This window comes from Typopeltis vanoorti, chromosome 17 (genome assembly GCF_054136105.1).
Source record: "Typopeltis vanoorti isolate ZY-2024b chromosome 17, IOZ_Tvanoo_1.0, whole genome shotgun sequence".
Taxonomy (NCBI): Eukaryota; Metazoa; Arthropoda; class Arachnida; order Uropygi; family Thelyphonidae; genus Typopeltis; species Typopeltis vanoorti.
In genome coordinates, this window is record NC_143565.1 from 41375468 (window position 1) to 41389147 (window position 13680).

A 13680-nucleotide genomic window follows, 5' to 3' on the forward strand; every position below is an offset into this window, starting at 1 on the left:
AAAGAATTTGAACTATACTTTTGGGACGATTATACGAACTGTCTTAAGGTTTTCAAAATGCAACGAGAAAACCATCCATGTTAAAAAAAAATTCCTTAATTTAATATTACTCCTTGAAGATATCTAATAACATACCGATGTGAATAATACTGTATATTATCATGTTCCCTTCTGTAACAAGGGAACATGATAATATACAGAAGGGAGGCAATGGTAATAAAGTAAAATTTAGTAATTACGCAATGAGCGATCTAGGCTTAAATATTTTAAGAGGATAAGACATGAAGGGATTTTTCGCTAATAACTCACAACTCTGCTCTCTCAAATGCGCCGTTTAAAGCAGAAATACAAACAACTTTGGCTTAACATGAAAAAAAAAATAGTTTCAATAGTTTTATTATTATTGCGTGACATCTCCCAAGACTCATCGCGGAAGAGCACTCAACTCCGCTTCACTACATACATCTAACAATCTCCCCTACTGTTGGAAGTTTTTTTCCACTTGGTTAAACTATAATATATTTTTTTTTAATCTTTTATCCAAGTGTAAGCAAACAAAGGTTGCGCCTGAAGTAATCTCCCCTACTACACACAACTACCATCAACGCCATCTGTTGTTCATCACCACCCCCACCAACAGTATTTTTTTGTCTGTAAATTCCGCGTTTTACAGATATAACATTAAAATTTATTTAAACAGAAAACCAAAAGATGTTAAACTACAAAAATATATATAATATATAATACAAAATTGCAAATGTAAATAAACTTAAAACAGCATATCTAAAATTTTATGCAGAATTATGGACTAATTAAAATCTTAAAAGAAACCTTTGTTAAACAGACAATTATAATAAAATTACAAAAATGGAAGGATTGGTTTGAAAGAAACTAATATCGAATTATTCCATTATTACCAGGAGAAGATAAACTCGGAATTTTATAAATGCTTTTATTATTATTATTTTAATAAAGTTTATTCGATCTACCAAAGGAACGAAAGAGGCAATGGTAATTCGTATTTATAAAAGAAATAGTACTAAAGATGATCTTACAAATTATAGAGATTTAAGCATTTTGAATTCCTCTTATAAAATATTAATTCTTAAGCACGGAATGCATTTAAAACAGTCAGCTGTCAAAAATTCATAATAAGAAGACAGTAGAGCACAAAACGCATGACATTTATAGATTTTGAAACAGCGTTCGATAAATATTAGTTTATTGACATCTAATTTTGTTTTCACTTATTTTTCTACTAAAATCACCAATTTAAACCAAAATTTAAATAATCCGACAATTTACGTAAGAATCAGGAATGGAATAATTGCAATAGGCGGATTCCCATCCGATATTTACTAACTAATTAACGTTAAATTGGAAAAGGCCAAGTTCGATTCTCGTTGTGATGAGAAGAATTTTTTTTGTTGTTTTTCTTTCTTCCAGTTGAATGCGAGTTAGCCGATCTCGTAGGAAGGTTTATTCTCCCGGAACTCGGGTTTTTCATCCCCCCCCCTACAGAACAGATCGACCATGAGACCTCTCGCAATATAGACAAAAAAATACTAGTGATGGTAGGTAGTAAATGGCTCTGTGTTGATAATGATAGTAGTGGTATTCCATGTAGTTGATGGTTAAGTGGCGGACGGAGAGTTGTAGAGTACCCTCCCTCGATGAGTCCTTGGAGGTGTCAAGTGATAATTAATTTTCAGAAAGCAAAATGGTTAACTATAGGAAGTTATCTTAAAGTATGTTTCTAGAAAGCTGCGTCGTGTGCAAAAACTATTTGCTTACAGTACGATAAAATAATGAAAACAAGAACGTGATTTCTTGTGCAGGATAAAGTGCCAATAAAACTCGGAGAAAAAATATTTTTTACAACTATTTCATAAATTCAAATTCATACTTGAATTTAAATTTATGAAGCAATTAAAAAAAGTAGTAGGCGGTCCTCTTTTAGTCCTGACTTTTTAAGAAATTGGGCGATTATTTGTTTTCTCACTGTTGTGAAAACTGAGTGCATACTGTATCTGTCATTGGATATGTTTGACACTAATCAAGCTCGTATTAATTCAAACTAGAATTGTGTGCGGGTGGACGCGAGTGGTGCATATTCTGTGGTCGATTTTTCTGAAATGCGGTATTAAAAACTAGTTTCTTATTGATATAAAACAACCTAATTGCGACCGAAGAGCGACCAACTCAACTATGCGAAGAGGGGAGTCTAGTAAGAAATTAATGTAATCGTTCCCCTACAACTGAACTTATGTTTTTCTTCAATTGATCTAAATAATATACATCAATTTATTATTTACTTATTTTATTTTTTCTGCTAATTAAAAACAGTTATGTCTAATGGCGACTTTTGTCGGTATAAGATTCACAGTTTCTTAATGATTTGTACTAATGGTGTTCGATTCGTTGTGTTACAAAAAATGAACACTGTTTCTGTGGCCACAAATTCCGGGATCTGTGAAAAAGTACAACAGTTTAGGAGTGCAGCATTACATATAATTATATAAACTTAATCAATTGTGTCTATAAGTCGTTGCTATAAACGTGGACGTATGGACGAGCAGTCGATTGCTGTTTTCTATTGCACAGTGAAGTTACAATTTTTTTCTAGACATATTGATAGGAAATGTTGAAAAGAAGTGCTAGTGTGTGTGCAAATACATTATATAGAAGACAACACCACCATATTGTAATCGTATTATTGTCTGAAATAGAATCATGTGGTATATGGTTGGTTTTCCAAATACGATAAAAAAACCGACTTCCCTAGAGTCAAACTCACTTTCTTGTGCTACAGATCTGGAAAGTCGGTCAAAAACGCCTATATGTACGTGTATTTGCATGAGAGAGATGCCTATGCGGCCTTATAACGTTTCTAGTTTTATTCTAGCTATATTTCAATCCCTGATTATACTCATTGGTTTTTATTTCTCTTTAATAAATCTAGGATATTCAAAATTTATAAATATAAGTTTATGATCAACATCGGTACTCATTCGCGGACCAGTTTTCTTCTAAGTTTGACTTTTGGTGAGTGAAGCGTGGAAGGCTCTCATTAGGCTGATGCATAACCCCTGACTTACAGAAAGGCGATATTTTGTTAGAAGATAATGATTGTGAAGCATTTTTCCGTGCAGTTTCTTTATCTATCTTTTATGATCTCGTTCTCCGTAGCACAAGTTTAACATACCAAAATCCTGTAGGCAGTGCCCTTTCTTTCTCTCGTTTTCTGGCCCTCCTTTACTTCTGAGATGTTTTGAAACACCGTATCTGACATACGGAAAACATAACCAATCCAGCTAAGTTAATGGTAGATAAACATACCGTCAATAGTAGTGTAGCTAGACCAGGATTTAATCTTATGGGGAGCTGAGTTGAACGGATAAAAATAAAAATATTTTTAATGCAAATTCAATAAAATTCATTAGGTGATTATAAAAATTTAACGAATAAAATCCAGTTTTCTGTTTACAAAGCTCTTGAATTACTTCAGTCGTGGTTACATTAATCTCTGTGTATATAGGAGTCAGAATAGATCTTAAATAGGTTTTCTAAAAAGCGTAAGGTAGAGACGGACCTTTCACTAACGCATGTTGTTACCAGAAGCGTTGCAAATATTTTTAATAAGTTATAGATGTTAGGATATATCATTTTGCCACATTGTCTGAAATAATGAAACTGCATCAATGGCATTTTTGCATGGAGATATTGCAAACGGTTTTACAAATTTTTTTATACCACAACGAAATAGTGCTCGGTCCGCCCCGAGCCTACTTCGTTCGCCTTCTCTTCACAGCGACCATGATTCCCGAGAGCAATAGGGTATTCCCACCTTATGTGATCGCTAATTCATAAGTAGTATAGAAATAGATGACACGACACAGCATCAATAAAAAAAATGAATTTTAATTAGGAAAAGAGTTTTGGAAAATTTTCTAGTTTTTTTTTTTTTTTTTTTCCCTTTGAGGGTGCCAGGCCTTCTCCCCCCCTAGGTGCGCCACTGAGCTAGACTTCAATCAAAAAATTGTTAGTACACTTGTTTTTCGATGGGTTCTTAAGGATTCGTCGAAAACAATGCTGATGTATTTTGATTTTGAAGTTTTTCAGGAGCCTGCGATATGCGATTCTCTACTATACAGCAAAACTGAAATGACAACCACCCTATATAAACCAAACGTTTGGGTTTGGCAGCATGGATCTACTGGCCATCAGACCAATTCGTTCATTGGCTTTTTTGTCAACTACAACAGCCATGACGTGAAATTAGGTTTCAGAAAGAGTAAACAATATACTTGCTTTCCTCTTTGATCTCAGTCTATTAAATTTAAATAAATCGTACTTCGTCCTCCTACATATAGGTTATTTTAATTCCAGGAGGAACCGCGAGAATTGTTACAAGAAAGACAGCACTGTGGGGTGAAGAAAATGAGTGATAAGACACTGTCTTGTTTATAACCTGTTTACTCTGAGATGAATCCCACAGAATAGCCGATCAAGAACAGAAATAAATTTAGGTGGACAACTAATCTTTAATTCTCTTGAGTTTCCGCTTATGGCCACGAAAAGTCAGCAATTGGTTCGCGGCATTGATCTTGGATTTGCCATGCCGTGACGATCGGGTCGGATGTTTCCCGGGGTGATCTGAAACTGCACTGAAATTCTGGAGGATTTTTTCCGTAAGAGGAAGCCAGTGATTAACGAAATGTAAACCAAAAGGTTTTCTAAGCAATGGATTAAAAAAAATAATTTTCGCAGTCCGACTTACTTTCTTTCAAAATGTTAAAATCAGGGTATAGACAAAATGTCATGTGTGAAGAATTGTAAGCATTTTTTATAGATAGGAATCGCATTAAAAATTCACATTAAAAAAACTCACTGTAGACTTATGTTGGAAAGAGCTCATCTTGTTGACTTTCTGCAAATATTGTTAGTTCTTTACTTTTTTAAAAAATAAAACTGACATTAGGTATAGAGAATATGAGTGGAATGTCATAAAATAATTTTATTTACAATTATTCGATTAAAATTTACTATTTAAAGAGATGGTGACAGGGCCTTTTCCAATAAGAAAGCCATTTTGGTTTACTTGCAAAGTTTCTCAAATTTTATGAGAGATATGCTCTCTCTCCCCTTCTGAAATATTCTTTACTTTTTGTGTATGGTCGGTGGCCTTTTTGTTCCTTTACGAATACGTTTTGTTAAATATTCTGACAGGAAACGAATATTAAAACTAAATGTTGATATTAATTAACAAGTAGACCCAATATATTTCATTTAAAATTTTATTATATGAATTTTTCAAGAATTTGTACTTGGAATGATCTACTTACTGAATGCAAAACTGGTTAAGAGTAATATTTAATCTGTGAGCTGTAGAAATTTCGCAGAATGATTTTAGATAAATTAATAGTATGGTCGAAAGATAATGGAGACTAGTTTAATGTGAAAAGGTGTAAGGTTGCAGCAGTGCCGGATTTACGTATAAGCTAAAAAAGCTACAGCTTAGGGCCTCAAATAAAAAAAACAAAGACCAGCTGATGTAATTTAAAACAGTAGTGGGCCTCTGGGTTTTGTATAGCTTAGGGCCTCAGCAAGTCTAAATGCGGCCCTGGGTTGCAGGCACTTTGGGATGAAAAAGATGGCTGTGTGTGTTATATCGACGAAGCTAGACTCCACGACGTGGTGATGGACACGGAGTCACAGGAAATACTGCAGATATAATCAAAGTAGCTCATTGGATTACTAAGAAGCAAAAATAATCTAACTATTACATATTTTATAAGTTTTTGATATGGTAATACATTTGGATAATAACTGCTGAAATCGGGACTTATTATGCATGTGTTGAAGCCGAATATAGTAAAGTAGTATAAATTTAATTGCTAATTGAAAAAAAAAAAAAAAAAAGTTGCACTCCTACTTCCACGCTAAACAAATAGTATGTGAAGCATATACACCAAAACAGAATGGTGGTCTACCGTACTGTCATGCTTGAAGCTTCTCGCCGTTGTGTAACGATGGAGTCAGTCCATTAATAAAGCACCACGAACATTAGACGACTGTCCTTGGCACTAATAATAGGAAAAGCAAATAAAAGCAGAATAATGCAAAAGATAAATTAGCCGATTTAAACATTCCACTGAACATTAAAATTTTCACCTGCGTTTGAAGTTTTAGGCAGATTACTTGAGAAGTTATTTGATCCAATAGACATCTTAGTTATAAACAGTGGCACCCCCCAAAGAAAAGGAAAAAACACTAGAAAAATTTCCATAAATCTTTTCCTAATTAAAATTCTTTTTTTTATTTATGTTGTGTGCTACTTATGAATTAGCGATCACTGCAGATGCTCAGTTATAGGTCGTATGCGATGTGTAGTGTGTATTCGCAAAACGTCTACTCAACTCGCCCCCTCCCCCCAAGGTTAAATCCTGAGCGCTCGGCCCCTTCCAAGATTAAATCCTGAGTGCGCCACTGGTTATAAAGATTTTAGCGTTACAAATGTCTTCCAGATAACTGTGTTCCCGAAAAATATCCTCATGTAAAGGAATATAATAATAATTTATTTCACTATGTCAAAAATGCGTCATAAATACATAAACAGACGCCATTATACTTGTTTCATTTCGATGGTAAATTTTGTAACCTCCAGTTATTTGATTAAGTTTTGTAGACTAATCCAAGTTTTTATTTGAGGGGGGGGATTTAATAACATTTCACGAACAGTTTGCTTGCGGCAGTAGATGGCGCCACTATCGATTTTATTTCATTTTTGAAACAATAATCGCCATTCTCGTTGCAAAAAGTAAAGCAAACCAAGTGTAACATCTGCAGGAATGAGTGCGCAGGTGTTTGTAGTAGAGTTAAGTATAAGGAAAATAAATCCGTAATAACAGTTCGAAGGATAAGATACTGTGTCTGCACTTTAACATTATTTTTTATTTATGTGGATTCTACCCACAAATCTAATAGTATATTACTTATGAGTGGGCTAATGGTTTTCATAATCCGGAAACTTTACTAAAGCATCAAATAATCACGGTAGCGGTCTCATTTATCACCTGAAAACAGTTTAGCGGAATAACAGCAGCAAAAAAAAAAAAAAAAGTAACGACTTTATTTAGAAACGAAATATTAAACTCAAAAATCATTGCACAAAAATAAAAAATCAATAGGTAAAACAATTAAACAGAAATTTCGAGATCATTTTAAAATGTCAGTACACACACATCGGCATCCGCTGCGCACAACATTAATTGTCGCGATCGAATCACAAAAATTGAGGTTCATAAACAGATTTGTTGAATCTGTTATCACAATTCTGTGGAATCTGTCCATTAACAATTGAAAACTTAACAGTTACATGATTGACCAGAGGACAACTGAAGAACTCGAAGCGATGTTCCAAATTTCATCGTTCCATTGACAGCTGAAATATCTTTTACAGATCTGCTGGCCGACAACAACTCGGGAATACCATCTCCGTCGGTGTCGTGAACTGCAGCAGTATCTGAAAGAAAATCAGACAATGATTTTAATTTTTCAACAAGTCGAATACTGATCGATTATTAAAAAGAAAAACGGTGCGTTTCGAAATTGGGAAAAGCCTAGGGTCGAGAACTTATGCATTATTTGCTCAAGATCCAAAATCTGCAGCAAGTTATGGGGAGGCTTTAGATTCAAACCAAAATTTAGCATGCCCGGAATTAATCTGTATGGCCATAGTATATCGCTAATAGAAATAAGATTATTATAAACTCACCAAGTGGAGAAACACTTTGTTTGAACACATCTTGAAACGGCGGGTCGGAGTTGAAGTTCATCAAAACAATCTTCTCTTGACAAGACGACTTGTCCTTGGGCATTGACACGATTTTGTACGTATGTCCGTGAAGTGACCGTTGACCCGCGACTTCTGATATAGTTTCACAAGGTTGATTGCCAGAAGCGTTCTGAAACTGCAACAAATACAGACAACGGTTAGCGGGAGTTCCAAAAGGAAAACATCTACACAATGAGGGGAGGGAAAGAACTATTTGAAAAATGAGGATGGCTTTTTCAGTAATATTACAACTACCGTTTATAAAGGGTTATTCAAAAAGTGTAAAAAAAAAAGTTAAAAGATACTCTTTACAACAGAGGGGGTTCGTAAAACTGGGAGACTTTACCCAATTCAAGATTGCCTTCGACGTCGCGACTAGCCCCTATTTACGTGTCTGTCGTAGTTCGTTACACATTTTAATAAATCTCAGATTAAATGATATTAACTCTTAATTTATAATCATGGACACTGTTTTCATTGAACCTAACCACTTTACCGGCCATTAAAGATCAAATACGCACCTTCAAAAGCTTCGTATCCATTATAAATTTCAATGTAATATCAATGGTATTACAATTTTAACATGCACTTCGCATCCATGGTAATGTGGACATATACACACACACGTCCTGGCCGGTAGCGTGGTTTCAAAACAAGTGCATCGTTATTAATTTTAGAAAGATATCTCGTGTTAAATTATTAAAAATAATTAATACTGGCAAAAAAACACGTATAAAAGTAAAAACAACTTTCATACAACACTATTGTGTACTTTTTTAGATTGATACAATTAAAAACAAGAGATTAACATGGAGATTTCTAAACAATTACTTTTATTATTATTACGGGCAACTTCAGGGAGTCCACAGCTTCCATGTACGCCCATGAAGAACAACTATTCGGCATTCACACAGTATCTATCATACCTCGCCTTGAACATATTCGCAGTCAGTCATGGCACCCACAACAGACTCTGGCAGCTTATTCCACTCATTCACCACTCGCCAAGTAAAAAACCTAGCTCTAACACCCTTGCTAACCACACTCTTGCCCAGCTTCAATGTATGACCCCTAGTCCTCCCACCACCAGTCCTATTTTCAAAAGTATCTTCTGAATTAATCTTATAGAAACCCTTCAGTAATTTGAATGTCTCAATCATATCACCCCTTTTCCGCCTATCAACCAATTTCTGCAACCCACAAATCTTCAACCTGTTCTCATAAGGTTCATTCCATAGACCTGCTATCATCTTGGTCACTCGTCTCTGGATCCTCTCCACCTCCTCCCCATCAAGAAGAAACCCTGTCACCCATATCTGGACACAGTAGTCTAGATGGGGTCTTATCAAGGCTCGATACAGAGGAACAATAACCTGTTTGTCTCTGCTTGTTAAAGTATTTTTCAGCAACCAAGTGATTTGATGAGCTGATTTAGTCACTTTTGCAATGTGGCCCCTAAATTTCAATTCCCTATCCACCAACACTCCCAAGTCCCTGGCCTCAATCTCCTGGAGTACAGTTCTGCCAATGTGATATACTGCTACTAACCTTTTCACCCCAAAATGTATAACCTTACACTTTGCCACATTAAATTGACATCCATTTTCCTTAGCCGAGACCTCCAATCTATCCAAACCATCATGCAAAATTTTGACATCTTCTGCATTCACTATTGCCCTACCCAACTTTGCATCATCAGTGAACAAATGAGCCGTTCCTCTCAGGTCCTTCCCTATATCATTAATGAACAAATTAAACAGCAGTCGTCCAAGAACAGAACCCTGCGGCAAACCACTAGTCACAGGTCATTCAGGACTCTACTCCTGAATAAACAACTCACTGATATCTCTCCTTCAACCACCCTCCTACCCATCTCACCAACCCTGTATCCATCCCCATATGCTGCAATTTACTGATTAGAATTCCATGTGGTATCCTGTCAAACGGCCTTAGCAAGTTCCAGTAGAATCACTGTAAACCATTAATTACCCTTATCCAGTTCAGCCGTCACCGTGTTATAAAAACAGTGAGCAAGTTAGTGAGGCATGATCTACCCTTCACAAAACCATGTTATCCCCCATACAGTATACCATTTTCATCTATCCAATCCTGTATTTTTCTCTTGACTAATTTCTCCAAGACCTTGACAACGATTCCTGATATGCTAATCGGTCGGTAATTTACAACAGCAGTCTTGGAACCTCATTTATGCAATGGAGCTATTTCCCCTCATTCCACCCCGTCGGGACTAACCCAGACCCGAGACTCAAATTAAAGAAAATGGTCAAATGCACTGACAGTTCTTTAGCCACTTCACGTATAACACGAGCTAGTATACCATCCAGTCCCACAGAAGTATTGATATTGAGGTTTTGTTATAGACTATTCACCTCCACTTCATTCACCACAATTACCGTATAACCTATTCATTCCTGAAATGACACCACCTGGATGATATACTCTTGCAAGGTGCTCGCTCAGTAATTCAACTATATCAACTGATTCGGTTACTTCTGTACCATCGGCATTCTTTAAAACCATTCTCCCATGTACATTTTTCCTTTTACTTGCTACATATCTAAAATACTGTTTGGGATTCTTTTTAGCCTGCATGGGTAATGTTCTTTCAAAATCTGTTTTTGCGTTTCTTACCACACTCGTTACCCTTCTGGTCTGCGCTTTATACCGGTCATGTGCCTGCCAGTCACGTTTCTCCTTAAATTCCCTCCGTAGTTATTTCTTTTTTTGCAGCTCAAGCTTAATGGTGTTATTCATCCATTTAATCCCAACTTGATTTATTATTCGAACTGAAGGTATACAGTCAACCATTGCCGCATGCAAACACTTCTTAACTGCCTCCCATGCACTATCAACATCTAGCCCTTACAGTTTTACATGCCATGGCACTGAACCAATCAAAGTCCTATGCTTGTCATATTTACCAGCCCGATAATTCCATATGCACCCTGTCTTAATTGTAAATTCCACACCTTTAGCCACCTCCCAAGTCAAGACCCTATGATCACTCTCACCAATTGGTGAGAACGTGGTCATTCTTTACAGCCAAATTCTCAGATGCAATTACTAGGTCAAGCACTCTGACCCCTAGTATTTTCCATTACATGCTGTCTCAGATAGTTATCCCTTAATAACTGCATAAAATCCAATTCCTTCCTCACATGTGTCCTCTCTTCTGTCCAATCAATGTTACCATAGTTGAAATCTCCCATAATAATTACCCTCCTTCCATTCATTTCTTCTATTTGCTTATGCATACTATCCCCACCATCTATTCCATCACCTGGTCTATAGCAGCACCCAACTGTATAGTTTGTTCCGTTAGTCTCAATCTCACACCAAATAGCCTCAAATGCGTCTTTTCTCTATCCTGCAGTTCCGCTTCTATTCTCCTTGGCTGTAGCTCATCAGCTATCATCAATAACACTCCTCCCCCATTTTATTCTCCGTGTCATTCCTGAACACACCATACCCCTCACATTCAATCCCACTAACTATATCATCTTCTGTCAGCCATGTTTCACTAATGCCAATAACCTGTGGCCTGGAAGTTCCAACCAGGGCAAAATTCTTCATTCTTCTTGTTCCTAATACTTCTGGCATTAGTATACATGAATTGCAGAAGCCCATTTGTCCCATCCCTATTTTGATGCCTTATACTAACTATCCCATTCTGATTTGTTCTCTTTCGTACTCGCTCGGGCATATTTCACACATTCATACACCCAACTGTCTCCCTAAAGTCTGTATATCCAATCCCCCCCTCCATTAATAACTCTAGTTTCCATGATTCTGCACATCCGCTTCCACTACATTCAACACCTTTTCAAGTCTCCGTACACCAAATCCATTCAAATGTAAATGGTTTACATGGTTTTTCGCCAGTATTAATTTACTACTTATGAATTCTACAAGCCACTGGAATATAAACGCCAATAAGATGAAAAGTACGTTAAATCATTGAGATTTTAATGGAACCAGAGCACAAAGAAACATTAAAATTCATTTATCCTACTTACTAGCATTAGAACGACGCCATCTTTGCTCCGAAACACATTTCGTGCAACTACTGCAGAAAATATCGGCGTGGTGAAGTTTGAAACGTACATTTCTTCTCCTGTAGTATAGTTCAGTAATTTGATCTGCAAGAACAATAATTACGTGATTTCAAAAAATGTCATCGGAAATTACAAGGTTAGGAAAAAAGATATATAGTGCAATTATATTAAATACAGGATTTTTTTTTTTTTTTAATTATTTCGGTTGTAAATTTAGAGAACATTTTCCTTGCAAACGAATACAGGATTGAAGTAGACTGCGATTTGTCTACAGAAAAGCAGGATGTTAATGCTTTCTTGCAGTGACCGGACATATAGAAGATAGGATAACAGAAATAGTTACTAATTGACTTTATGTAAATTACAACGCACTGTTAATTAACAAAGCCATATGAAAGCGTATCTTTTAAACGCCTCAATGGCGCACGAGAAATTAAATATGCTTAAGTGTTCATTCAATTTTGCTCTTTGCATTTGTTCATCTCGCACTAGTATGATGTACTAAATTGAACTTGTGTGACGAGGAGAATCGTTGTAATTTGGTACTAAATTACACTATATGTATATACAGATTTAATTAATTTTTGCAGTACAAGTATTAAATTTTATTATATTAGCATTAAAATGCATATCAAATTTTTGCGTATACCATGAAAGATAATTATATAGGAAAGTACAATCACACTTTCTATAATTGTCCTAAGTATTCCTTATAATGATATATTTTCTTTATGTGAAGTCTTTCTAAAGGGCTTCCTTCCATATGTTCTTGCAGTGTTTATTATTTGTAATGTAGAAATGGATAATAAGTTCGATAAAGTATTTCACTTTCCTAGATTCTGGGACAGTCTTTTTCTTTTATTCTCTTAACTGGGTATCAATTATATATCGTTATTAAAACAATCTTTTTTTTTTGTCGATTATTAACACGGTATTCTGTGATAATTTTAATTAGATAATAATCAGGCAGTAATTGATTTACTTAGAGTAAGAGTGAGAGGAGTAATGAAGTCTGGACTACCCCGCCCTCCTCCGAAAATCTATGTATATCGCTATGAATCGATATCTGCACTACCAAATAGAAGTACACTAATTCGTCAATCTCTAAGTTACTTGGAGATTGACAAATTAGTGTCAATTTATATACCAAATGAAATTGTCAGAATTATTCATCTTTTGAAGTAATGATCCCACCCTATTTAATAAAACAGACTTTTTTTTGCGTATAGAACGATTCTAATTAAATTAAGAATACACTCTGAATTTTTCAGCTTGGTGCTAGATACTCAGTAGGTATCCTATACTAAGGAAGATCGCCTCTTAGTTTGTAACTTTCTTGTAGACAGTTTCATACGATCAGCAAGCAAACCGGATACAGATAAAATGGCTGCACTAATTCATACAAATTAAGTTGTTTTAGATGTGTTTAGGCCAAGTAGCAGAACGCATCATATATTTATTTTATTTATATAAATATTTACATAAATACTGTAAATGTATTTTATTTATTTAAATCATTCGGACTTCGAACATGCAAGTCATCCATCTGTCACATAATGACTTACTGGAATCCCCCCTTCCCCCCAATTACGATGAAATTCAAATCCACAGCTGTTGACTTCAAAGCGTAGTTGATATCCACTGGAATTTCCTATTTCTTCAGGAAATTGTCTGAAGAAATCCCATTTTTAATAATAATAGCAGCATGTTATCAGAAAAGTTTAACCACCACCGTTTTAAATTGTATGCTAAAAATTCAGTTTTTTG

At 35.5% G+C, this 13680-nt stretch overlaps 1 protein-coding gene across 2 annotated transcripts in view; it reads right to left on the reverse strand.

The window, feature by feature from the left end:
• Window positions 1-7110: 7110 nt before the first annotated feature.
• The window catches only part of LOC150097317 (uncharacterized), a 34852-nt gene continuing 28282 nt past the window's right edge, over window positions 7111-13680 (reverse strand). For both annotated transcript variants that reach the window (XM_090407158.1, XM_090407159.1), the window contains exons 8-10: window positions 11875-11997; window positions 7778-7973; window positions 7111-7525 (exon numbers count right to left, since the gene is read on the reverse strand). In XM_090407158.1, the coding sequence (XP_090263284.1) occupies window positions 7368-7525; window positions 7778-7973; window positions 11875-11997 (477 nt within the window). In that variant the 3' untranslated portion in view covers window positions 7111-7367. The remainder of the gene's footprint in view (window positions 7526-7777; window positions 7974-11874; window positions 11998-13680) is intronic.